Genomic DNA, 27,646 nt, shown 5'->3' with positions numbered 1-27,646 from the left:
ACGACAGGAAGTGGTTGGAGGATGATGATGCAGCAGATTTTAATTTCTTATTTAATGGAAACACAGTAATTGAAACTAGTGGAGTATTAACTGTGTTTCCATTAACCATAAACTTTCACCAATTGAAATTATGAAAATAAATTTGCTTTATGGACTCTTGACAATTTTGGGGAAAAAATTGCGTTTTTTAATTAAAAGTTGTTGTACTATGATGAGGTTTTTAAACTGTATCAAAATTAATGTATTTCATAAAACTGTATTGGAAACGCTTTGTTCGCATGATCAACAGGATGTTACTACTGCCAGAAACAACGAAGACAAGAGGAAGTAGTTCTAGGATGATGGTGCAGCAGGATTTTAACGAATTATCGCATGAACAAAACTATTCATGTGATTTAAATTGAATTTCTTATTTAATAGAAACAGCGTAATTACAAAATTGCTTTTTCTTTTACATTAGCGGAATAACAAAATTTTGCGCACATTTGCATTGGAAACGAGTTAAGTCATTAGAAAGACGCCATCATCCTGTTTTCTTCATCGTTTCCGGCAGTAGTAACATCCCGTTGTTCATCATGTGATGTGAAAAAAAATAGTTTCCTTACAGTTTTGCAAAATGAACCAATTTAAATGCAGGAAACTTTTTGTTTTTTAATTGGAGTGTTTCCATTAAGCAAATTAATTTTCAAATATTAAATTGCACAATTATATGGTGAATGGAAATGGCAGAATAAGATGGCAGAGTCTCCTCTGATTGGCTGATGGATGATGATCATCTCATCAGGTGTTTACAGCCAGGCTTTTTAATGACTTATCGCATCAACAACTTATTCATGTGTGATTTTCATTTCATTTATTCTTTAATAGAAACACAGCAATTGCAAAATTGTGTTTTTCAACATTAACGGAATATCAAAAAAGTTTTGCACACATTTGTTATGGAAATGGAAACACAGGTTTCCGTTCTGCTTCTTGTTTGATAAATGGGAAAATATTTGAACAGTTTTTTGATTACTTGAAGTTGGATTAAAGTCCAAATCATAAAGACATGAGACCAAATGAGCAGCGATCAGATGGTCTTCCTCAGTTCATAGACGAAGTGTGTGTAGGTGTGTATGACAGGAGAACACAGCATATTGGGGCCATTGTTGGTACTTAAGCTCAGAAATTAAATTTTTTCTCTTAAAAAATTCTGAGATTAATTTAAAATTTTTAGGATTTTCAAGCAAATTACCTTTTTTAATTTGAACATTTCTGATATTCTTTTTGCATAAATTAACTCGTCTTTTTTCTGTCTACAATGGTCATAATATGCTGTTGTATGTTTATGGACAAATCGTAAACTACAACAAAAAGCTCACTTTGTAAATACAACAAATCAATGATTAAAAAAACGCTTTTAAAAGCATTTTTAATCTACAGGAAGTTGTGTCCTGTAAACTGAGAAATGATTACATTAAAATCTCCCGTTAGAGACAATCGAGATTTAAAACGTCTTTGTGTTGGTAGATCAGTTCAGAGCTCCAGTAAACCAATAAACCTTAGAATAGTTCAACTTTAAGGAGTAAATAAAAATTGTCTGTTGGTCATTTTTTATTGTATCGGTCCGATGAGTGAAACTGGGCCGATATTTATCGGGTCATGTGACGCTGATGCAGCAGAGGATTATTTATTGGCAAATATCATAATATTTATATCGGCCCAAGTTTTCCAGTCGGTGCGTCCGTAGTGGTTTGTTTCAAACAGAGCGGCGGCCATCTTTGTTTCTCCCGGCCTTTTTGACTCTGATCATCCAGTGCCTTGAGTTAAAGCAGGAAGCCCGACCCAACATGTCTGACAGGCAGGGTTAGTTGCTTCTCTACATTATTCTGATGAAATGTGGACAGGACAGCTTTGTTTTGGTTTATTTTGAATGTTTGGTTTTTATTTTTTGTGTGTATGGTTGAGGTTTTTATGAGTTTTGATTATTTTCTATTTGAAACGATGACCATCAGGTTTTCTGATTAGTTTACATGAATGTTCTTCCTTCCGGATTAAGCCGGTGCATCTCAATAAACCAACAATCTACTGAAGCAGTTACATTCAGAAAGTCAAACTGATATGGATTTGTTGCACATACACTGTAGTTACATACTGTAGTTCAAGTGTAAATTCATTTAAATAGGAATATTACTTTCCAGACTAAGTTTTTTTTTACATGCCAATATGATTAATGTTAAAAAAAAACTTAATTTCTGATATTTTAAACATTATTTAACTGTTTAAATCCTAATGTTTAAACATTTTCCGTCACATTTAATGCACAGAAAATCGCCTGTCGCTAAATAAACAAAAGTAAACAAATGTTTTGTTTAGGATGTTCGTGCGGATTTACTACAGCAGGTTTACATACAAAAGACTATTTTTAGTTTTTGTGTTCCACAATTTTATTAGTCATAGAGCAAAAAAAAACAAAAAGCGAAAAAATATTTCAATAAATCTTAAAAACTCAAAGGAAAACATCAAGTTAAGCACAATGCTAATATTCAAGAGTGGACTATTTATGAGATTTTTAATTCTCATTTCCTTTTCAAACTTAGGTGTGTTCAATAGTCCGTAAATTACGGAACACCAAACCAGCTAAAAATCCAACACAGAAATGTTCTGTTCGTCCTTCTATGTCCAACAGGCTGATCAAAATCATGGAAAATTGAGTGGAAGAAAAAAAATTTGGGCAGAAATTTAAACAACTTTTTATTAAAAAATATTCAGATTTGAGCCAGAATCAACAAGTTTTTGTAACAAATCTAAATAAGTTTGTATTTTGAAGGAAGTTATTTTGAAATGTTTACTGAGATGCTCCTGTTGCTGTGGATGCCCTTCATGGTCGGCATCATTCCTGTTGCTGTTTTTCACCGTTTTCATGCAGTTTCTGATGCAAAAAGCGCCACCTAGTGTTGCACTTTGAATATTCTGGTGAAAACTCAGAAACACGAGGCTGAAACATTTGGACTTTGTTTCATCAGAGAAGTGAAATATTTTCTGAAACAATTTGACACATGAAATGTACCGATGAATCTGTACAGGCTGTTTTAACTTCATCTGAACAACTCTTCATCTTCCAACAGGAAGTTACTTCTATTTTCATTATTATTATTATTTACTGTTGACTGTCACTGTTGTATATAAAAATAAAACATTTCTTTGGATTGAGATGCTTTTTTAAATCATTTCCTCCTATGGAAGGCTGTTATGATCCAATCATGTACAGCAGGAATGTCAAAGTCAAATACACCGAGGGCCAAAAAACCAAATTATTATTATTATAAGTTTATTAAAACATATAGAAATGATTGCACATAGCCTATTGAACCAAGACCTAACACAGTGTATATTTAATAATTAAATGAATAAACCAATATTTTCTTATGGATCTGTCAGTAATTTCAAGTGAAAACATTTTTTCAAAAGGCAAACAGACAAAAACAAACTTCCTTCAAATACAAATTGCATGTTCTGAACATTAAAAGAATAAAGCAGTATTTTGTTATGGCTCTGTCAGTAACCTCAAGTGAAAACATTTATATATTTACTATTAATCTATGTTTATGATTTGTTCTTTTAAATTGCCATTTATATTATTTTTCGGTCTCAGGAAATGATTGAGGGATGAAGAGACTGATGTCTGGTTCTGTAGGTTCTGACGGGTCTGCGGTTCCTCTTCTGTCTGATATCACACAGATATCTAAGATTTCACATCACACACATTTTTTAATGTCCCTATTAAACATTACTATAGTTGTTTCGCCTGAAATGTGCGTCTTCCCACTACCGTCTGAATTTTTGCCAGAGGTTTTACTTCTACGGACGGTCCAGTATCGGCGGACATTTTAGAAAGACGCGGGTTGATAGCAGCTCACTGCGGCTGCGCAGTGTCCGTCTCTAAGCAACCGTGACAACAGCGTCAGTTCGTGGGGAGGGGTCGCAATGACAACTTAGCTGATCTTAACACTTATTGTTGAGGTGTGTGTGATAGGTGTGTCTATCAGACATTTATAGCAATACGGAATAAATCGCGTCCCGTTTTGGTTCAATACAACAACCTGTCATTGTAGCCTAGCCTAAGCTAACCTGAATATTTACAAGTTGATACTCTGACATTTCTTACCTTCTGTCTTTCAGCCACTTTGAAAATCTTTTCTTCGTCTCTCCAACATCTTTATCCTCCCCCTCTTGAGTTTTGTGCCCCAGAGTTTTTTCTGCGCCACATCTTTAGCTCCCTGTTGTTGAGGCTTTACTACAAATTTAAAAAAAGAAAAAACGCGCCTCAAGCTGCCTGTAGGGGAGGGGAGGGGCGCCTGATCAGCGCTGTTCCTCTGTTATCGATCATTTCATGCACAAGCAGCGGTTAAATACATAAAATGCTGACTAGAAAAAAAATCCCACATCGTTTTTGCGTTGCATACTGGGCATACTGGGCATAGCCACCTTTTGCGCCACTGGTTCTCAGCGGCCACGTTACGTTTAGCCATTTTTGAGGAGGGGGATACCTGAAAGCTGATCTCTGCTCTGATTGCTGATGAACAATGAAGCCGCTTGTGCTCACTGCCGTGACTTTGCGGGCGACCGTTGCATTGTGGGGAATGTAGTGTTGGTGTGTGCAAAGGCTGCGGCCTGCCGGCTGTTCTAATGGTAATTAAATATCATGCAGGGGGCCATAGATAATTTAATACGGCCCGCAGGCCTTGACTTTGACATATGTAATGTACAGGAAAGATTAATGTGCAAAGCGGCTGGAGTTTGGCCTCAGTAGGAGGAAAATATTTAACATTTTATCATAAAACAAAACATCTGAGGAGAAATATCAACCTTTAAGGGTTAAAAGATTTTACAAAGTTCGTCCGCCATCTTTGTTCCTCCGTCTCAGCTGGAGGAGACGCGGTTTGTCTACAGGAAGGTGCTGAGCGTGTTTTCCACGGTGGCCAGCTGCAGATACTCAAGATGGCCGCCTTCAGACTCCACCTCTGACTCTTCGTCGTCCTCCTCTTCCTCGCCGGTACGCACCTTCCTCCTCCGCACCGACCCTCGTTTTCGGCGCTCCAGACACGTCAGGATCATGTTGGCGAGATCCTGCTGCAGACGCTGGACGTTCTCTCTGCCAAAGCACGCAGCCAAGAGTTTGACCTTTGACCCGCAATACCGACTCTTCTAAAACGTTTTTTTATTTCTACCTGTTCTGCCATGAGTGATCAAAAATTATTGATTTGGAAGAGCCAAAATGATTGTGAATTGGCTTTTCAATCTTTCTTTAGCGTTGTTCATTAGCGATTAGCATCCTCTAATTAGTTTGATCGGCAATACCGATTTTTCTGTGTAGAACAGGAAGAGGCTAACAGCTAGCATGCGTGTAGGTTTGCTCACGTTGTTGGTGGAGTCGGAAGGTCGTAATCTTTCCCTGTTTCTCCCGTCAGCCAGTAAGTTGTTTCCTTTCCTTTACCCTGAAAAAACACAACAAAACAGAAAAACTTTAGGAAAAACACCAGGAACAGAAACCTCTCAGTTTTTCTGCATGTTTTGCCGGCGGCCATGTTGACCTTCAGGTACGTTTCTCCTCGGATCTCATACTGGAACTTGCAGTCGGTGCGCTGCAGGATGTGGATGGTGGGTTCGCTGACATGAATCCGCAGCGCTGTGGGGCGACAGCACACGTATCGGGTGAATGAAGCTAACCGGCTAACCAACAGGAAGTGTCAGTCTGAGCTTCCTGTGAGAGTGTTCACTGCTCACGTTGTCCAGAAGACTCCATCCGTGACGCCGTGTTGACCGTGTCGCCAAACAGACAGTACCTGGGCATCTTCATCCCCACGACGCCGGCGGCACACGGACCTGCACACACACACCCACACACACACAGACAGATCTGGGTTCAACTACTGCAGGATGATGGAGTCAAGTTTAAATAAAAACGTAACTGAAAACAATACTTAAATTGGAAGAAAAAAAAATTTCAAACCTACTTTTACATTCTAGTTTTTTTTCACTTTAAAAATTGTTTCTATTTAAAAAAAAATGTCAGTTTAAATTTTTTTCAGTTTTCCAATTTCAAATTGTTTTTAGTTTCAATTTTTAAAGATTTCTTTGGTCTAATCATTCTTTTTCAATTTAAAGTCTATTTTTCAATTTAAATTTTTTTCCAGCCTAAAAATAATTTTTTGCTTCACTTTTTTTTTCTACTTTAAAAATTATTCTAAAAATTTTAATTTAGTTTCAGAATAATTTTTCAGTTTGAAATACAGTTTTTGAACAAACTTTATGGCACCAGTGTAGCTCCATACAGTCTCCACCTCCAGAGCTCTTTGATGTGTTCCTACTCCAACATGGCTGAATGAAATAGACGGATCAGGTTTGTTTCCCTCAGGTTTGTTTCAGGTGAGTTTGGAGTAAAAGCGTCCGGCCGGCGGCCATCGAGGAGCGCGGCGGCGTCTACCTGAGTGAACGCCGATGCGTATCCACACCGGGATGCCGGGCAGATGGCGCAGCTGGAAGGTGCCCATGAAGGACAGGATGTCCAGCGCCATGCGGCAGATGTCCACCGCGTGTCGGTTCCCGTTCCTCCGCGGCAGGCCGGAGGCGACCATGTAGGCGTCGCCGATTGTCTCCACCTGAACGGAAAAAAAAGAGGAACTGAAACATTTATCAGATAAATATTGGCCCTTAATGGTTCTATCTTTATGTTTCTGTCCAAATTTAATGCAGATCTGTTCAATTCTGCAATCTGAACCTGTCTCAGTGCTGCCCCCTTTGGGTTGAACAGTGGTACTGCAGAGGAATTTTCCTATTGGTTGTTTAGCGGTTTTGGTTCCCTGGTACCTTGTAGACGTCGTGATGGTCCAGGATGCTGTCGAAGCCCTTGTAGATGTCGTTGAGCATGTCCACCACCTCCATGGGCGTGCTGTACTGGCACAGCGTGGTGAAGCCCACGATGTCGCTGAAGTAGATGGTGACCTCATCGTACAGCTCCGGCTCCACCACGCCGCTCTCCTTCAGGCTCTTCACCACCGGCCTTCAGGGGAGGAACAACCAAACCAGCAGTTAGCAGCAGGTTAGCAGCTGTTAGCTACGCCACTTCTGCTTCTATATGCTGAAGGGATGCAGTATGGCAAGCCGTTTTAACATTAAATCAGCTTCGTCTATCTGCAATTTAACATAATGGAATTTATTGACTTTTTTTTATTACTCAATTGCCATTTTTTTCTTCAGTTTCAAATATTTAAAATGTATTTTTCAGCTGAAAAATGTTCAGTTTAATTTTTTCAGTTTAAAAATTATTTTTCAGTTTTTATCTTTTGTCTCAATTCTTTTTCTTTTACAAATATCTTTTTAAATTCAGTTTCAAATCTTTTTTTCTGTTCCAAAATTACTTTTTATATCAGTTTCTTTTTGGTTCTTTTTCCTTTCAGAATTATTTTTCAGTTGAAAAGAACAAGAGGTCTAACTTTACGGCCCCATTGTAGCTCCGTACAGGAGCGACTGACCCAGGAAGAAGCATGAAGTTGAGGAAGTCGGCCCGGTCCCGCTCGGCTTTGTACAGCGACGTTCTCTTCTCCACCAGGTGCTCCAGGTTCCTGGAGTAGTTCTGCAGCCGCCGGATCATGTTGTCCATGTAGCTCTCGTTGTCCTGGTTGTGGATTTTACTGACGGAGGAAACGAGTTTTAATGAAGCCGAGCAGGAAGAGCCGTCTGCTCGACAGGAAGTGCACTGGTAACCATGGTTACCTGATGTTCTTTCCCAGGCAGTTCTCCACTTTCTTAAAGTCGGGTCTTTTCTCCGGATCTTCATCCCAGCAGCTTTTTATCATCATGTAAACCTGAAGGACAGAGGAGACATGAGCTTTAAAAAAATCAATCACAGAGCGAAAACATTTTTTTAATAAGTAGTGTCAAAAATTAACAGATAGAAAAATGGGGACTATCAAAATAAAAGCTGGATGTTCCTTTAATGCTGACAGAGTTGCTGGTGAACGTCTTTAAAATGCTGGAGGAGAAAAGAGGAAAACAAACGATGAAGCGATTCGAAAGCAGCTAATGAATTAGCATATTAGCTAAATATTTAGCTTCAAACCATTCAGCTTGTGAACTACATGTTTAGCGTGAAGATAGAAATTTGGTCAGTCACTAAATATTCATCTGTAGCTTTCTAACTAAACATTTACTTTAACGTACTTAAATATTTAGTCTGGTGCTAAATATTTAATTACTTAACTTGATATTTGACTTGCTAACTAAATATTTACTTTGACGCTATACATTTAGCTCGCTAACTTCATAATTTGAAACTTTGACATTAATTGAATAACATGGTAAAATATGACTTTAAAAGTTAAACCTCCATTTTAAAGTTTTTCTCCTATTTGGCTAAATAACCAGATTTTAATTTCTGACTGTGTCTTTACGAACGGCGCTGACCTCTCGTTCTTTCTCTGAAGCCATCTCAACGTCGAGGTCCGGTCTGAAGTAGGACGTCATCACCCTGGACAGCTTCTCTGTAAGAAACGCTTCTGTTCAGCTCAACCAGCGTCAACATCAGCTCAGATTCTGGAGGAAAGTTTTCACACCTGAGCGGTCGGAGCAGGACTTGGAGTAGAAGGTGCTGCGCCTCAGAACGATCTCCTGGGAGATGATGGCGAAGCTGTACACGTCTCCTTTCTGCGACGTTCCCTGGTTCCTCAGGTGCTCCGGAGCCGTCCACAGGTCTGGCCAAACAACAGCGGCACAAACTAAAATTATTGCTGCACAAACATTTGACACCAATCCTGTCAGATTTGGGTAATGTGGGAGAGGCTGGGTGACCTTTGACCTTTAATTAATATCTTCAAAGCAAAAGCAGCACAAACAAAAATTATTGCTGCACAAACATATCACACCAATTTAGTTACATTTGAAGGTGGAGAGGCCAAGGTGGGGCGCTGTGGTTACCTTTGAGGCCTGTGGGGGGCGCTGTGGTTACCTTTGAGGCCTGTGGGGGGCGCTGTGGTTACCTTTGAGGCCTGTGGGGAGCGCTGTGGTTACCTTTGAGGCCTGTGGGGGGCGCTGTGGTTACCTTTGAGGCCTGTGGGGGGCGCTGTGGTTACCTTTGAGGCCTGTGGGGGGCGCTGTGGTTACCTTTGAGGCCTGTGGGGGGGCGCTGTGGTTACCTTTGAGGCCTGTGGGGAGCGCTGTGGTTACCTTTGAGGCCTGTGGGGGGCGCTGTGGTTACCTTTGCTGCTGCTGAGGAAGGCGTTGCAGCCGAAGTCGGTGATCTTCACCACCATGCGGTTGTCCACCACGCAGTTGGTGGACTTGAGGCGGCCGTGGACCTGGATGTTGCTGGAGTGGAGGTAAGACATGCCCTGCAGGGACGCAGAGAGCAACTCTCAGACACTAATACATACTCCGTATGGAGCTACACTGGGGCCATAAAGTTTGCTGAAAACATTTTAAAAATTAAAAACTGAAATTTGACAGTAACAAAAATGAACTATTTTTTGGGATGTCCAGTCTTTCTTTTTCAAAGATATTTTGTTTCCTTTTTTATTTATTTATTTTAAATCTATATATTTTCCTGTTTCAAATCCTTTTTCAGCAAAAAAACTGTTTTTCTGTTTAAATGTTTTTCAAAATTCCTTTTTTGAACAAACTTTATGATCGTAATTTAGCTCCATACCGCCAGATGGAACTGCAGCTTCCTTATAAATCAATTCAATAATCTGTGAAATGTAATTTAACCCTCACATGATTTAAAACATGTAATTAAAAAACTATATTTAAACACTGACTAATATCAAAGAAGTTATTGATGATTTTATAATAAATTTGAATAGTTTACATATTAGGTTTATCAGGTGTGTGGACTTTTACTTTGAAAAGTACCCTAAAGCAGATACTTTTATGGTTTTTTCCACAGAAATCCCAGTAATATACGAGACGTTAGTGATTGTATAATCCCAAAGTACTAAAAAGTCTAAGTGGTGTGAATACTTTAGAAGCGTGAAGCATTAGTCCAGCTGCAGTTACTGATTAAACCTTTCGTTTATGAGCTTCATGCTCTGCGTCACATCAAACCGTTGCCGTCCCTCCGGTTGAGCAATCTGCAAAGTTTCACCTTGGCGATGTCGTACATGACGGAGATCTTGAACTCCCAGTCCATGAACGTGTCCTCTGGGTACGACACTTTGTCGTCCAGCACGTACTGTTGGAGAAACTCCAGTCATTTCTGCCACTCTTCCCGTTTTCTGTGGAAACATGAGCAGGTTGCGGCGTACGTACCCGGAGCGACCCCCGCTCTCCGTACTCAAAGACGCCGAACACGCCCTCGTCAAACCGCACCGTGCCATAAAACTTTGTGAGGTTGTAATAGTCGATGAGCAGAAGCTGCCAGGAAAAAGGAAAGAATCCACGGGCCTGGTGAGCTTCGGCAAATATTAACAGAAGCCATAAAAATCTGAGACAAGGTGCAAATAAAAGATGATAGACCAGGATCTATGGAGCTACACTGGGGCCATAAAGTTTGTTTCAAAACAAGCAAAAAAAAATATTTAACTGAAAAAATAATTTGAAACAAAATAATTAAAGACTACTTTTTAGATGCACTTTTTTATTTTATTTTTTATTTATGTTTCAAGTTAATTTTTTCTATTTCACATTTTGTGCTCTTTCAAAGATCTTTTGTTTTGAATATTTTATTTCTGTTTAAAATTTTTCAGTTTCAAATCCTTAAAGTTTAACAATGCTGAGTTTAAATTTTTTTCCCAGTTTAAAAATTATTTTTCAGATTAAAATTTTTCTCAGTTTAAATTTTTTTTTGGTTATACAAAATATATTTTGTAATACATCTTTTCTCCTATTTAAAAATTTTTGTTTAATTTTTCCAGTTTCAAGAAAAAATATTTTGGAACAAACTTTTTGGCCCCAGTTTAGCTCCGTACGAGTCCAGCTTGGTCTTCATCTCACCGCATTCAGATCTCTTGTCTGCTCTTTGAAGTTCCCTTCACAGTTCTTCAGCTCCTTCAGAATCACAATCTGAGCAGAACCAGAACAGAACCGTTATTTATCTGCTCGTTTGTGTTCAGAGGAAAAGATTTGGACATTAAAATCAGCTGCAGGTTTTCCGTCCAACTACCTTTCTGTCGTAAAGCGCTCGGCGGATCTTGAATTTCTTCTTCCTTTCTTCTTCTATCTAAAGAAATAAGAAGAACATTTTGAAAACTAAAGACATTTAGGATTTATCTACAACCCCCAGGCCTTAGTCCTCGACGCGGACGTCGCGGGTTCGACTCCCGGTCCCGACGACCTTAAAATGGCGCCGGCTCAGCTGGCTGCCTGCAGACGCAGCTCCCGTCGTGTGTGTGTTAATCTGTGTATAAAAAATTCTTGCTGTAACTCCGAAATAATTTCCCTGCTGGGATGAATAAAGTAATTCTTCTTCTTATTTTTCTTTTTCTTACTGCCCCCTCTGGTGAATCAGTGGAACTGCAAAAATGTTTAGAAACATTCATGCAGACAGGAAAACGTTCAGCTAAAAAAATATTTACTTTAAAATTATACACTTTGTAGCAATTTGTACAGAAAATATGCAAACAAAGTGTTTTTATTAGTTATGCTTTTCTTAGCTGATCAGCGTGAGCTCGGGTTTAAAGCAATGCTACAAACGTTGTTGCATAAAGTAAATAAATGTGGCTCTGAAGATTTTAGTTTCTTTTTAATACATTTTTCACCAAAATACTAATAAATGTGGAGGTTGTTGTTAAAACAAACAAAATAAGATAAAAACTGTTTTTTATGCAGAACTCAAAGTAAACAAGAAGAATGAACATTTTTAAAGACGCAGCAGCTGGATGTGAAACTGATGTTCGTTCACCTGCAGGGAGATGATGTTGTGTTCGCTGTCCTCCAGCAGAGAGATGAGGTCAGAGTTGATGTGGGACCAGCGCTTCCTGAGGAGCCGGTCTTTCCTGTTCTGTCTGAAACAACAAAAACATCATCATCATCATCATCATGATGCTGGAAGGTAAAAACCAGCCATCTTGTTCTCATTCTGGCTTTTAAATCATATTTTATTATCACAGTAAAAGGACAAACAGCCTCTGCTTCATGTGATCCTCTGTGTCTCTGCACAACGACTCACCTGTAGAAGATAAATGCGATGGTTGCCACGACGACCACTGTCACAGCCAGGACGCCCACGATGATGTCTTGGATCGGAGGGCCAGTCAGCAAGTCTAGTAAAGTTTATTTATCAAGAACATTTCAGCAGCGAGGCAGTTAAAATGATGAAATCATAAATAAAACAAGAAATAAACATTACATGTTATCAAATATCATCAAAATCAAATATTAAACTAATCAAAACACATCAAATATATTGATCAATGTTCCAGTTATTATGAATCAAAAGCAGCTCTGTGTTTCAGATGTTTTCTGGAAATTTATTTTTATTATTATTATTATTATATTCAGGTGATAAAAGGCCGACTTTGTAACCATCTTTATCTGTCTCTGAATGTTCAGCTGTAGATATTAAACAGGAAGGTTTGAACACTGTCAAAAAATAAAATCAATCAGTTCAGAGTTTCTACCTGCAGCAGAAAAAATAATCTGAATTAATTAAAAACTAATTTGGCTTCATTTCCAAATTTCCTCTTGGTTTCTCGACATCACTGCATCATTTTTATTGGTTCTACTGTCATTTCTATATTTTCACTGTTTAACTTTTTAAAGGTTAAAAAATCATCAAACAAAACCAAACCAGTTGAAAAGGTTCATAGTTCAGGTGTCAAAATAAAATCCAGATAATAATATATAACCTTTTCAGAATGCGTTATCAGCTGAAGAAGTCTCTTTGTAATCTAAACACTAAAATCTCTGAAGCTGCCACTTTTCCCGCTTCCTCAGAGACAATAAATATTTGCTAAATTTATCTTCTTATCAGTTTTGGGCCACATAATGGCACCTCCGGTTGGAACTTCATGAGTTCGTAACACCAGGCAGGCGCTGTGTGCGTTTGGTCATGTGCAGGTGAGTGGTTAATGATTGCAGCTCCAGTGTGTGTGTGTGTGTGTGTGTGTGTGTTTTCAGGTTTACCATTCTTTGGCTTGTAGTCGGGAAGCTTCTTCCCCCAGATGAAGGCCGGAGATTCGTCCTCCATCGTTGTTTTGGCGTTTTCAGTGTCAAAGGTGAATAAACATTTATACTGAGGAAGAGACAACAGAACCAACATGAACTGTTTACATATCAGCAACATGTCAAACTGGTTTCAACTGGGCAGGTTAGTTATCGATTAATGAGTTTATCTAAAGTTGATTGATCTCATCAATCGAATATTTAATTAAGCGGTCATTTTCTTTATTGTGTCAGCTGTTAAATACTGACTGAAAAAACAGATAATTGTGGTTTCTCACATTATTAAACTCATAAATAAATAAAATACAACCAAGATGAAAAGAAAAAAATATGTGAACCACCAAATCTCCATGAACAGAGATGCTCATTCAAAAGCAGAGTTGCATTTACTCAATTACATTTACTAGAGTAACATTTTTCAAAAAACGCATTTTTATAAGTATTTTTATGCTGAATCAAAAAATAAAAGACGTGAAGAGAAAAAAAATCCCCCATGAACAGAGACGTTCATTGGTCAGTGACTTTACCGCTGGCAGCAGGTCAGTAGCTTCTGGTTGAAAAGTTGACGCAGCTCCACCGAATGACGCGCCATTAAACTGAAACTTCGGGAGTTTGTCGAGTTTTTATATTTTAAAACAGAACCGCAAAAAAATACACTTTTCATCCCACGTCGACAGTTATTCCTTCCTGCTGTTCTGGAATAGCGCCGCCATCTTTAATTCTACGTGTAAGCCCTGCTCCGCTCAGAATGACCAGCAACGCCCTCTGCTGGATGGAGGCCAAACTACAACACGGAAAGACGGTCAGTGCGGCCGTTATTAATCGATTGGAACTAATTTTAATCTAATAAACCATTAATCGACAGTTAATAATAAGCCAATTAATCGTTTGCCTAGTTTTGATGCTTCAGTGACACGTTTGGGTGTTTTATTTTCTAGAGTGGATTAGAACAAGCTATTTAAATTATTTTGAAAAACAATAACCATGTTCAGATTAAAAGAGAATTTTCACCCATCAGCACAGGGTCAATACTCTACATTTAGGCTCCAATTACGGATGAGATGATTAATCATATTAATAGTGTCTGAGTAGCAATAAATCCAAACATTAGCAGACGTTACGTCTGTCAGTATTTTAGTTTCATCTGGCTCAAATTCTGAAGAAAAAGATTAGAAAATCTTTCGTCTCCAATTAGAGATTTTCTAATCATAATCACTTTTTGCTATCTAATTAATCGATTCATCTATAAATAATCCCCAGATCAGCTAGCAGAAAACCCCGAGCTTTTCACATGTTGATGTTTGAAGGATTTTTTTTTGTGTGAGATCTGACAGAGAAAATAATCATTTTTCAAGTCACATAACATGTTTTTGAGAAAATAAACTTTACTACAAAGATGTGAGTTAAGGAAAGTTTACCTGGAGTTTAGTTGTTGTGTACATGATGGAAAAGTTCACATCTCTGTCTCCGTACTTGTCTAACTTATATTCTCCTGCAATTCCTGGGCGGGAAATGAAAACACTCAAACTTTGACATGTTTCAAAGTACGGAACTACATCTGTGACACACCGAGCAATTATTCCTCATCTTTACCATTAAAGACAACATTTCTGAAGTAATTCACATTCACAAAGTTCATTTCTTGAATCTCGGACTGATTTTTGGTGGCGATCTCTCTCATCACGTTTCCTATATGCAGCACTGAGTCGTGATACGCAGCCATGTAGTCGTTCATCTGCAGGGAGGAACAGAAATGATGATGATGATGAAGATGAAGAGGACAGGAAGCGATTCAGACTCACCAGCAAGAGCTTAAGAAAGGTTCGCAAGATTCAGCTTTTATTTTAGTAATACACTTCCCCTTACTGGCTAGTGAATATCTAGCGCTGAACTAAATACTTCAGAACAAAGTATTTAGTTTGTAAACTAACTGTTTAGCTTGCTAACTAAATATTTAACAACAAACTAAATGTTGAATTAGCAAGCTAAATATTTAATGTTCTAACTGAATTTCTAGCTACGATGCTTAATATTTAGCTTCAAACTAATTTATTTTGACAAACTAAATATTTAGCTTGCTAATTAAATACATGTTTGGTTAGCAAGCTAAATCTTCATCAGTAAAATCCCTTTTTCATAATTAACTTATTACCAACTGGAAATAGTAACTAAATATTGAATTAGCAGGATGAATGTATTCCTTGCCAAACTAAATATTTAGTTTGCTAACTACATACTTTGTTACCAAGCTAAATATTTAGCTTCAACCTTATTTAATTCAGCAACTGAGAAACGTCTGTATATCAATAAATCTGCTGCAGATCATCATGTTTTCATGCCGTTTCCTCACCATGTTGTTGCCCTTCAGGTCAGCGCTGATGTTATACCCCCTGGAGTTGGGCATGGTCAGCACCAGAACGTTCCTCATCTCCGGCCGCGACAGGCTCTTGTAGTAAATATCACTGAGTTAAGTAGGAAAAATACAGTTACGTTCTGCAGATCGTAGATATTTAACAGATAAATTCAAATGCAAATCCTTTATGTAACGTAATAAACAAATTTATCACAGAGAAAAGGTTGTAGTGTGAAGCGTTCTGGTGAAACGCCCTGCAGGCGTTTTTACCAATAAATATTTTCCTTCTTTTATCTTGTCCTCCTTTAACTTTGTGCTCCCGTCACTTGATTACAGTTAATATTATTAATATTATTGTACACCATTATTTATTGTACATTGGCATTGATTTACTCTATAAATGGCTTTTTCTTTTGTTTTCTAATAATGTTTGCATGTTACAGAGAGAACCAGGTTTCTCTGCTATAAACACAGTTTGTAAAAAAACAACAACAGTAAAGTAAACACAGCAGAAATAAAGAGATAAAAGAAAAAGTTGCTAAAGCAAATTAAATTTGGAGATGTGAAAAGAGGCGAAGGTGGAGTCAGGACTGACTTGTACAGATCAATGAGGATGAAGAGGAAGTCGCTGCTGTCGGCTCCTCTGGAGTCGTTCTTCAACTCCAGTAAGTCTGACACCGAGCCGCAGATGATGACCACTGCAACCAAACAACGGTCAGACGTAAAAACCAAACGGTCAGATGTAAAAACCAAACGGTCAGACATAAAAACCAAACAATCAGACGTAAAAACCAAGCGGTCAGAAGTAAAAACCAAGCGGTCAGATGTAAAAACCAAGCGGTCAGATGTAAAAACCAAACGGTCAGATGTAAAAACCAAGCGGTCAGATGTAAAAACCAAGCGGTCAGACGTAAAAACCAAGCGGTCAGATGTAAAAACCAAGCGGTCAGACGTAAAAACCAAACAATCAGATGTAAAAACCAAACGGTCAGATGTAAAAACCAAGCGGTCAGACGTAAAAACCAAGCGGTCAGATGTAAAAACCAAGCGGTCAGACGTAAAAACCAAGCGGTCAGACGTAAAAACCAAGCGGTCAGATGTAAAAACCAAACGGTCAGATGTAAAAACCAAACGGTCAGATGTAAAAACCAAGCGGTCAGACGTAAAAACCAAGCGGTCAGATGTAAAAACCAAACAATCAGATGTAAAAACCAAACGGTCAGACGTAAAAACCAAGCAGTCAGACGTAAAAACCAAACAATCAGATGTAAAAACCAAACGGTCAGATGTAAAAACCAAGCGGTCAGACGTAAAAACCAAGCGGTCAGATGTAAAAACCAAGCGGTCAGACGTAAAAACCAAGCGGTCAGATGTAAAAACCAAACGGTCAGATGTAAAAACCAAACGGTCAGATGTAAAAACCAAGCGGTCAGAAGTAAAAACCAAACGGTCAGATGTAAAAACCAAGCGGTCAGATGTAAAAACCAAACGGTCAGATGTAAAAACCAAACGGTCAGATGTAAAAACCAAGCGGTCAGAAGTAAAAACCAAACGGTCAGATGTAAAAACCAAACAATCAGATGTAAAAACCAAACGGTCAGACGTAAAAACCAAGCGGTCAGAAGTAAAAACCAAGCGGTCAGACGTAAAAACCAAACAATCAGATGTAAAAACCAAACAATCAGACGTAAAAACCAAACAATCAGATGTAAAAACCAAGCGGTCAGACGTAAAAACCAAGCGGTCAGACGTAAAAACCAAGCGGTCAGACGTAAAAACCAAGCGGTCAGATGTAAAAACCAAACGGTCAGATGTAAAAACCAAGCGGTCAGACGTAAAAACCAAACGGTCAGACGTAAAAACCAAGCGGTCAGATGTAAAAACCAAACGGTCAGATGTAAAAACCAAACGGTCAGACGTAAAAACCAAACGGTCAGACGTAAAAACCAAACGGTCAGATGTAAAAACCAAGCGGTCAGACGTAAAAACCAAACGGTCAGACGTAAAAACCAAGCGGTCAGATGTAAAAACCAAACGGTCAGATGTAAAAACCAAACGGTCAGATGTAAAAACCAAACAATCAGACGTAAAAACCAAACAATCAGACGTAAAAACCAAACAATCAGACGTAAAAACCAAACAATCAGACGTAAAAACCAAACGGTCAGACGTAAAAACCAAGCGGTCAGACGTAAAAACCAAACGGTCAGACGTAAAAACCAAGCGGTCAGACGTAAAAACCAAGCGGTCAGATGTAAAAACCAAACAATCAGACGTAAAAACCAAACGGTCAGACGTAAAAACCAAACGGTCATACGTAAAAACCAAACGGTCAGACGTAAAGCAGTTTAGACATTTACATTTTAGTTCCCAATTCAGCCCAGAAACTGGAGTAAAAGCTAAACCCAGGTTTGTTTTACAGTGTGAAATGATGCTTTCATGTGTAAACAGGAGCTGAAACACAATCAGTCTCTATATTTAATTTATTTACAATTACATAAAAAATGTATTTAAAATGCGTTTATGCCAGGAAGCAGACACTACATCACATATAAATTGATTATTTGGATGCAACCCATATAACACATTTAAATATGACATTAAACATATTTTAGTTGGGCATAATTACACAAAATCATAGTTTGGTAGATATTCAGGTTTGGTATTAAAAATCCTCTATATAACTTTTATTTAAAAAAAACACAAATGTTTTTTAAATATTTGTTGCAATTATTAATATGTTGTATAACATGAGATAATCTGAAAAATGAAGCTCCTCTGCCTTCTCCCAGAGATAACTGAAAACAACCAATCAGAGCCAGGAGGCGGGCTTTAGCGCTGTCAATCACTCTGATGCTCACCTCCTCCTCCTGCTCTCTGCTAAGCCCCACCTGGTTCACCACAGCATAGCCTGCCATGAATGCTAATGCTAGTTAAGCATAGCCACTGATCAAGGTGGATAACGGTTTTCCTGTTGTTTCTCCACCTTTAGCACATTGAGCAGCAAGTACATGAGATTGATTGACAGCGCTAAAACCCTTATGATTTTATTTTCATAATTAAACATAATAAATTTTAGCCTGGCCTTAATTTTATGTTGTAGATTCAACCTGAATTCAAGATCCAAATAAATAGAAGCTGCACAAGACGTTTCTCAAACAAGATGGCCGCCTCAGGCGCGCTGACATCACTTTGAACTATGGAAACACAACAAGCACCTTGGTGAAAAAAATTAAGTTTCCAAATATTACATTTTCATAAAGCCAAAAATATAATTAATTGATGAAATTGATTGCGACGAATACGCATCATCAGGCGATTTGGCTGCAACATGATTTCGGGTTACAGGTACAGCTCTCTCTTATTGAGAACTGCTATGAAGACGAATTATGTGGAATCTTATATTTTTCCTGAATACTTCCTGTCATACCCATAACTCTTGAGTCTGGCTGTGTGGACCTGCAGCCATTGATCAACTTACGGTTGCTCGTCCTGTTAGTCTGTGAGAGAACAGCTTCCACTTCCTTTGGTCCGCGCAGAACCGTTTCCGAAACGTTTTTGATGCCGTCGGCTTCCAGCGCGTTGATATACCTGAAAAAACAATTCACCATTAAATGAACAAACACATTTTACAGTGTAGTGAAGGTGAAGTCAGCAACAGGAAGTGCTAATCAGTCGCTGCTAATCGGTTGCTAACTAACAATTATTTTAGTGATTAGGTATTAAATCGGTTAATCGGAGAAGAAACTGACACATTCCACAGATTTTTCATTTAACCATTTAAGCCTTTTATAAATACATTAAAAGATGCAAATAAACCAATAATTCAACACATTTAAGAAAGAACATGTAAATAATGCGATAACAGCGTTCCTTTAGTGAATTAGAAGCTCAAACTTCTAAAACAGATTTACAGACAAACATGTTTTTATTTTAAATGCAAAATGTTGAAATATTTTAATTAAAAATGTGTTTTAAATGTTTTTATGGTTTAAAACACTTTGAACTGCATTGCTGCTAAAATGTTTTATACAAACAAACTTGACTTAGTCTCTATTATAAATCAATAAAATGTATCACAGCAGACACATGATCAATATCAATAGATCATATCTATTGATATGAACACGTATATTCAATAAATAGAGTATTGAAGGTCAACTAGCTCTCGCTCTTTGGTTGCCTAGCAACTCACTCACTCTTTGGTTACCTAGCAACAACCTGCTGAGTAACTTCCCCTGCAGCAGTTTAACGCTTAAAAATAACAGCGTGGAGAGATAAACAGGAAATGCCACAGATCGGCAGTATTTCAGGTATTTCAAATAAAAATCTAATCAATAATTCCTGATCTTGGCCGATTTATTGTGATACCATTTTTACTTCTCTATCCACACCGGATCAAACCCGCCATGTTCTGTTGGATTAACCAAAACCAGGATGGGTCCACATTTGATTCAGGGCCTTGTTAGTAAAATAACCCGAACTGGATTATTTTTACAGTGTATTGTGAATGGATGATTGAGATGCCACTGACCAAAAGCAGTCCTCCGTGTTGTTGGCTTTTTTGTAGATGTAGGCCGTTTTCCACTTGGGCTTCAGGATGTTTTCTTCCTGCCAAAAGCCGCTGAAGAAGTCGGAGATCTTCCGTGCCGGAGGCAGAACCCGCTGCAGGTTGAGGGCGAAGTCACAGGACGGGCCGAAGCTTCCCGCCGAGATGATGGGCGTGCTCAGCCCAAAACCTTTCTCTGCACTGGAGGGACCCAACGCCAGCCGGACCAAAACCACAGAAACCAGGCAGAGAGGCTGGAAACTAAACATCTCAGGAATGAACTGTGATTGGCTGTTTCAGAGGAGTGACGTAACTTACTCCACTAACGGGAACGTTGCTATGGTGCAGGTTGGTCCGAGAACAGCGCAGCCGAGTTTACCTGTGCTCTGCCGGAGGAAACAGACAGGTGTTGGGTTTGGACTTTTAGTTTCATCTGCGGTTCTGGTTTCATCACAGACCAGGCTTAGCAGGGCCGGCCAAAGCCTTGATGGGGCCCCAGGCAGATTTTCATTTGGGCCCCACAGGCTAGCATGTCAACATCAGATTCTTCTTCACTATCATTACATTTGTAATTAGTTTACACAGGCCGGTTGCAATAAGCAACAAATCAATTAATAACATTAGAAATGAAAACAAACTCAATCATTTATTAAGTGTTTCTTTTTTTCGATGATAAAAATCTCCAGTCTGGTGTTTTGGTCTCAACTGGCCCGTTTTCGTTTACTGAGATTTCATAGTTCATTTTATTTTTGTTTGCTTATTTTGGATTATTAAAATGTTTCCAGTTCCAGTGTTAAGTGTTCATTAGAATTTAAAGTTTATTGGTAACCTGGTTGTATTTCTCTTTTGTTATAATTACACAAAATGTATTCTTTTGTTTATTTCTATTGTTTCCTGCCTCTAAAAACTCTGTCATTGTTTTAACTGTGTTACTTTAAGATCTGAAGCCCCTTCTTTTTATTTCTTCTTCTGTGGTATTGTCTTTAAAATGTTTGCGCCTGTTAGGCCCTCCCCTTTGGTCATGTTGTCCTGTGGGAGGCAGCCTGCAACACGGTTGTCTTCTGTTTGTTCAGAATAAATCATCCATTTGTGACATCCTGATCACTCAATAAAACCAACGCAGAAAGGATCCGGTTACATTTGAAAATGTGAATTAAAATTATATTCCTTGAAAATGATCTCAAAGCAACGATATTATCGCTTATCACGATAGCTTCTGGGATATTTATCACGCAGAAACATTTGTTCTGATGACAGGCCTGAGCTTTCCGGTGTTCTGATGGCAACTGAAAGAGCAAACTTCTGTTTTCTAAATCAGATAAATAGTTATTTAGATGGTAAACCAAATATTTAGCTTTCTACTTTAATATTATCTATTTAATATTTGTCTTAGAGCTAATTAAGTATTTAGTTTTGCAACTAAATGTGTAGTTGGTAAGCTAAATATTTAGCATGCTAATTAAGTTCTTAGCTTGAAACTTTGACTTTTACAAATGAATGACCCAAATTATTGCTGTTGTTTTTCGACTGTGAAACTTTACAAACAGCATCCTGTTAACTAATATTAGCAATAAAAGCTAATAATCAATGTATTTGTTCATTGTGTTAAAATAAAGCAATAAACTAAAAGAATCATGTTTAGAAACAGAGTAGCTCAAATTTAATGAAGGGAAATTACATTTTCAGACTTGTTGACTTTCTGGGTCACAGATCCGACTTCCAGGCGATCGAGTCAATTTCTCTAACTACACTGTATGAATCTATCAATTATTAATCAAATACTTTGGAGAATAATGAGCCATATGATGTGACACATTGTCCTTGCTTCATAAGAAACTTCTCAACCTTTTTGGATGTTATCTAATCGTTTTAAACTTTGGAAAATACAAAAAATAAACAATAAAAAAGACCTAAATCAATATATTTAACATACACTGTAAAAAATGGATGTGGGATTTACATAAAAACTGTAAAATCACAACAGAAAAGCACTGTAAAATAAACCAGATAAATCAGATTTATCAATAAAAAATAGAAAACATTGTAATAATTATGAAACTATTCTGTAAATAAAACATTCAGATTCTGGAAAAACGAAACTTTTTGTCAGTGGTTTTTGACATAAGTCATTTTATGACTCTATGCTTCACTTATTACACCATGCGACGCAAAATTAACGCTTAATATTAATATTAATATTCATTAATCATTAATGTAATTCAGCACTGAATTCAATCACTGTAAATTAATTTACATATTTTTTAGTAGCATTAACCCATTTTCGCAGGAAACCTGAGAGTTTTTGTGTTTTTACAGTGTAAAGACGGGATGGAGGCGTCTGACCATGAGCTTCCGCAGCGTCTCCACCGCTTCACACGGGCTGCTGTAGCAGCCGGCCTGCCGGTAGATGGTCGTGTTGAATCCTTCGAAGTTCGCTGTCAGATTAAATCCAAACGCTTCGCGGCGGCCATGTTGGAACAAACACAACATTTAAATCTCTGATTTCTTCAACTTTTCCACATTTTCTTATGTTACATCCCCAAACTTTTGGTTTGAGGGTTTTAAAATAAAAACTAAAAAACAACTCTAAACTTTTTTTAAATAAAAAGAAATTAAGAAAATAAAAACTTTTTAAAATAAAAATCAGAAAAAAATAAAATAAAATAAACAACTCCAGACTTTTTAAAATATTTTTTCTAAAAGAAAAGAAAGAGCAACAAGCCCAGACTTCCTCATACGACATAAAGAGGAAGGAACATTTTGTGTTTTTCAAAACCTTTTAAAGATAAAAAACTGAAAAATCAACTTTTTTCAGTTTTTTCAGCCCTCTTTACTTTCACACCCCTAAAAATAATCCTGACCAGTAAACCAGTCCAGATGAACTGGCAGTATCATGCTGTGGGACGATGGGCGGAGCTAAATGAGTAAATCCTGCTGATTCCAGCCTCAACATGCAGCTAGAAATATTATGGGATGGTTAAGATCACAGCTGATTCCTGTGTTAGAATGTCCTAGTCAAAGTCCAGACCAAGATCCAACTGAGATTCTGCTCAAAATATTGATAACAGAAGTTTACTGTAGATGTGGAAAGCTGGCTGATAGTTGGATCAAAACATGGTTTTATAAAATACACCACACTTTTCAGATTTCAGCTGCTTAAAGAAATTAAACAAATGAATTATTTTCCTTGGGTTTAAAAAATTCTGCGTTAAATTGAGTTGACCTGTCAGATAAAATTCCTACAAAATAAATATGAACCCCATCAGATCAGATTTTTATTTTTTAAAAATCTAATTTTTACTTCAGAACTGAAATAAAACAAAAACTATGTTTTTACAAGCAGATCAAGAACAGCTTATAAAAATATAAACATAAAAAACTAAATGAAATGAATGGATTGTGAAACCACAAATAAGCTATAAAATGCTTACAGAATAAATAATTAATATTTATCTGCTCATGAGAAATACTTTCACTTTTCACCTGAACTCTTCCAGTGAATTTATTTTTATATTTCTGGTTTATTTCTTTAATCAGAAAGTTTTTATTCTGGGTCTGGATTTGTTGTCTAAACCTATTTTAATAAGTTTGATGCTTTTATGAGATATTTTCATGCTATTACCCTCGCGACCCGACCCCGGATAAGCGGAAGAAGATGGATGGATTATAATAATAATTATTATTATTAAAAACTCTTATTTTGGATTTGGATTAAAACCTTTTTCTCTTCAAAATAATTTTGTAAATATTAATACAACACACAGACCTCTTCACCAACCCTGAGGAAAGTTAATTTTCAAATCTCTGTTTTATTTTAACGTTTTGTTACTTCTGTAGCAGGGCCGGTCCCACGTTATTCGGGGCCCTGCTGAGGGTCTTGGACGCCCCCTGTTGGTGTGGAGGCCCAAATCAGTTTGCTTTAACCTTGAACATGAACTGACCTGCTTACTGAAAACATAAAGTATGCAGCAGAACGGCTGCTATCTAATAATTTATTGCACCAGCCACTTTCTGTCTTATCTGTTTTCCTGATGAATTGGCTCTGCTTGATTCTCACAGTTTGGTGAAAACTTTGTGAACTTTTCCGTTTCCCTGCTGTAGAGATGAACAAACAGAGCAGTAAAGCTGATTATCTTATCGCAGTAATTCATTCTCACTCACCTTGTGCGGCGTTAATCTCTGCGTCTCTCTCTATGGCTTCCAGGATTTTGGTCTGCACGTACTTCAGGCTCCAGGGAGACTCCTCGTCCTCCAGCAGGATCACGTTGATGGTGATCCCGTCCAAACATTGCCCGTTGCCTCCACTGCGGGCAGCGGCAACCCCGAAGGCGCAGAGCAGCAGCCACCAGCCGCACCGCCGCATCTTCCCCTCCAGCGGGTCAGTCAGAAACGCGACATGCTTCCCGGAGAGGTTAAAGGTGAATTTATCTGAAAACACAGAATCCTGATTAACCCAATCCAGGTGTTTCTGTCCAGGTGTCGGATCTGAACTTCCTCGGTTGCTCTGAGCTGCTCTTTCCTCGGCGCCGCGTTAATGTTCAACCTTTAAAGTCGCAGAGGCAGGACCTGGAACCTTCACCGGACTGTTGTATAAAGTCTGACAGACAAGCAGCAGGTAGTTGGTGGATTTAACCGGAGCAGCACAGAAACAATGAGCCATAAATCAATTAATGGCACAATAAGTTAAAACAGAAACTATGTTTTTAATTTCCATTCCCATGATTTATCTTTTTTTTCTTTCCAACTGGACAATAAAAGTCTGGAGTTTTGGTCTCAACATTTTTTTGAAGGACAATTTTGTTTACAGAGACTTTATAATTCACTTTCACTGCAAAAACACAAAATCTGACAAAGTATTTTTGGTCTATTTTCTTTTGCAAATATTTTAGTAAAATTAACAAAAGAGAAAACTAACTTAGAAGTAACTTTTCAGCAAGATAACAGAGTTTATTTTACTAATTCCTAAATATTGATAAAGTTCTGGTTCCACTACTTGATAAATTCAATGATAAGAAAATTTTCCAATGTTACTAATTTCTTATGAATAAAATCTGCACTAGAAATTAGGCTAAAAATACTTGGTAAGGTTTTGGGTTTTTTGTAGTTTTATTTATTTATTTTGAATAATGAAATAAATTATATTGATTTTATTTATATTATCTCATGATAATTATGGAGAATTCTGAGCATCTTCTTGTCTTCAGTCAGAGGTTCCTTCACCTTCACTGCAACATGGACTGCTACAGGAGCTCTTCTTTATAACAGCCATTATTATCTACAATAACTGAAAAAGGTGAATTAATATGAGTTATAACAACATTTAATTTCCCTTTGGGATCAATAAAGTATTTTTGTTTTTAGTTGAATTGATTTTGAATAAAGGACAGTAAATTTTAATAAGCATAAATACATTTTAAAAAACATAATTTTCTTCTGTGTTTACCTCTTATTGGTAAAAAAAAACTTAAGAAAAATAACTGACACACACGGACAAACATATAATTTACAGCAAATTACAATAAATCATTAATAATGCTACAAATTAGCCATTATAAAAAGCAAGTGGCCCCTACAAAAAACATTTCAAACATTTGTTTTAAACATGTAAATTTAAAACATGAATGCAGTCTAAGTCGTCTGAACGTCAGTGAAGTGTTTTATTTTAAAAATTATTCCTCTGACGTAGTTAGCGGGAATTTATGGCTGGATTTATGCAGAAGGTTTTAAATACTAAAATAAAAATGTTAGAGAGTTTATTAAGAGCCGAGCAGATTGATCTGAACTCTGCAGAGAGATAACAAAACAGGAACAGCCGGGCTGCGCCTGCCGTAATAAAATTATCATTTATCTTTCAGTTATTCAAAGTTTCAGATAGCAGAAACAATGGCTTTACACTGAAAAAAATTATTTTTGGTCTAGTTTTTACTGCAATTACCTTAGATCCTTAGTTCTGGTTCAACTTCTTCTGATTCCGGTGAAATGGCTCCCCCATGCGGCAGCTTGCAGCACAGCAGCAAATAAAATACCAACACAAGTGACGTAATGGTGACGTCATCTTCACCATAAATGGATCCATATCTAACTGTAAACATTATTGTGCCTTCATTCTGCATGATTCAGAATTAAAATGTAATTTAGGAGAAAAAAGCAGAAAGTTTAAAGTAATAAACCAGAGATGTGTTCAAGTTTTTTCCTTCAATAAAGCCAAAATAAAACTCATTTACAGCTGGAAATGTTAAATGACGTTTTGAAAAGAAGCAACTTTCATTTCTGATAAATGTTTACTTTGGGACATATGTTGTTATATTTGAAGAACCACAACTTTATTTCTGATTATATTAAATTAAAACTTGAAAGCAAAAAGATGGTGGAAACATTTTCTCCTACAGGGTGTTGATATAAATATGAATAAAACAAAACCCCAAAAACATGCAGTTGCCCATGAAGAAACTAGAAAAACCCATAAGATGTGAATTTATTAAAATATTTAAAACATTCTTAGGTATATAGCTTTAGGTTTAAAGAGGCTCAGGCTGCAGACCAATCCAGACCAATATTTTATCAGATCTTTCTTTTCCGTTCAGTCTGTGAACATTTAGTGATGAAGAAGCAGCAGATGTTTCACCTTTACATCACTTGAGTTGGTAAAAGCAGCTGCTGCTTTTCCTCCTGTTTGATGCTGAAGGTTTGAGGTCTTTTGTTTCAGCAGCTTCTGGTTTATCGGATCAGGATGGGAAGCAGTTAAAACATCTGTCAGCTGCGTGGAAACGAGTCAGACGCATCACTTCCTGTTTGTGTTGAGGAACCGTGTCATTTTCCTGACTGTTGGTCTTTCTCAAAGTTTTTCAGCTGCGATGGAGAGAGGCAGCGAGTTTTTACTTTAAGGAGAAGTTTGAAAACAAAAGTCATGAATGATAACATTAATATCAACAAACTGCTATTTTGCATAAAATGCAACTTTTAACAGATTTTTCTCATTGATGTGTGAATTTCTAACAATTTAATAAATTTTATCATGAGTGATTTATGTTCATGTGAATTCAAAGACATTACTTTAAATTAGAGACCATGAGCAGCTTGAAAAAAAACATCTGTAACGTCACAAATCAGCAGGCACTCCCCGTTACCTAGCAACCCCAGTAGAGTTCTGCCTGTTACCTAGCAACCCCAGCAGAGTTCTGCCTGTTACCTAGCAACCCCAGCAGAGTTCTGCCTGTTACCTAGCAACCCCAGCAGAGTTCTGCCTGTTACCTAGCAACCCCAGCAGAGTTCTGCCTGTTACCTAGCAACCCCAGCAGAGTTCCAGCATATTTGGTCAGCTGGTTTTCCCGCTGTATTCGCTGTACAATGTACTGCTGGAAAAGACAAGAGTTTTGTTGTTGACTCACCATCCAGAAACCAGTTGGTGCATTCTGGTTGGCTGTGCAGGAGTCTCCACTTCTGCTTGTCAAAGACGTACAGTTGCATAATTGTGCATCTGTTTGCAGCCATTTTCACAGCGTAAACATTGAGTTGGGGGGGCGTGGCCAGCAGCAGCTTATTTGGATTTAAAGTGGCAGAGCGATGACAGATTCTGAAAGAAAATGTTATCTAAGAATGATTTTCTA

At 37.6% G+C, this 27,646-nt stretch overlaps 1 protein-coding gene and 1 long non-coding RNA gene across 3 annotated transcripts; one reads left to right on the top strand and one right to left on the bottom strand.

The window, feature by feature from the left end:
• Positions 1–897: 897 nt before the first annotated feature.
• Positions 898–26,348, bottom strand: gucy2cb (guanylate cyclase 2Cb). Of its 2 annotated transcripts, XM_028040128.1 has the most exons (28): positions 25,975–26,348; positions 24,201–24,636; positions 22,383–22,495; positions 20,358–20,425; positions 20,025–20,240; positions 18,972–19,081; positions 16,086–16,188; positions 15,488–15,599; positions 14,731–14,872; positions 14,556–14,638; positions 13,099–13,207; positions 12,143–12,236; positions 11,876–11,978; positions 11,138–11,194; positions 10,969–11,037; positions 10,285–10,389; positions 10,121–10,207; positions 9,236–9,368; positions 8,595–8,732; positions 8,446–8,522; positions 7,756–7,847; positions 7,515–7,673; positions 6,850–7,042; positions 6,467–6,641; positions 5,767–5,865; positions 5,574–5,668; positions 5,401–5,477; positions 4,927–5,134 (listed from the first exon to the last, which is right to left on the bottom strand). In XM_028040128.1, exons 2-28 carry the CDS (start codon positions 24,400–24,402, stop codon positions 4,927–4,929), a joined length of 3,219 nt encoding a protein of 1,072 aa, XP_027895929.1. In that variant the 5' UTR covers positions 24,403–24,636; positions 25,975–26,348. The 2 variants fall into 2 exon arrangements, with proteins under 2 accessions (XP_027895939.1, XP_027895929.1); XM_028040138.1 differs by lacking the exon at positions 25,975–26,348 and having other exon boundaries at positions 898–5,134; positions 24,201–24,402.
• On the top strand, positions 11,913–15,614 carry LOC114158540 (uncharacterized). The gene is made up of 5 exons (XR_003598424.1): positions 11,913–12,025; positions 12,149–12,239; positions 13,093–13,190; positions 14,837–14,958; positions 15,506–15,614. It is a non-coding gene; the product is annotated as an uncharacterized LOC114158540 (long non-coding RNA).
• Positions 26,349–27,646: the final 1,298 nt, after the last annotated feature.

Source organism: Xiphophorus couchianus, chromosome 2, assembly GCF_001444195.1.
Source record: "Xiphophorus couchianus chromosome 2, X_couchianus-1.0, whole genome shotgun sequence".
Lineage (NCBI taxonomy): Eukaryota > Metazoa > Chordata > Actinopteri > Cyprinodontiformes > Poeciliidae > Xiphophorus > Xiphophorus couchianus.
Note: the sequence above shows the minus strand (reverse complement) of the source record. Positions and strands in the feature narration are given on the sequence as shown.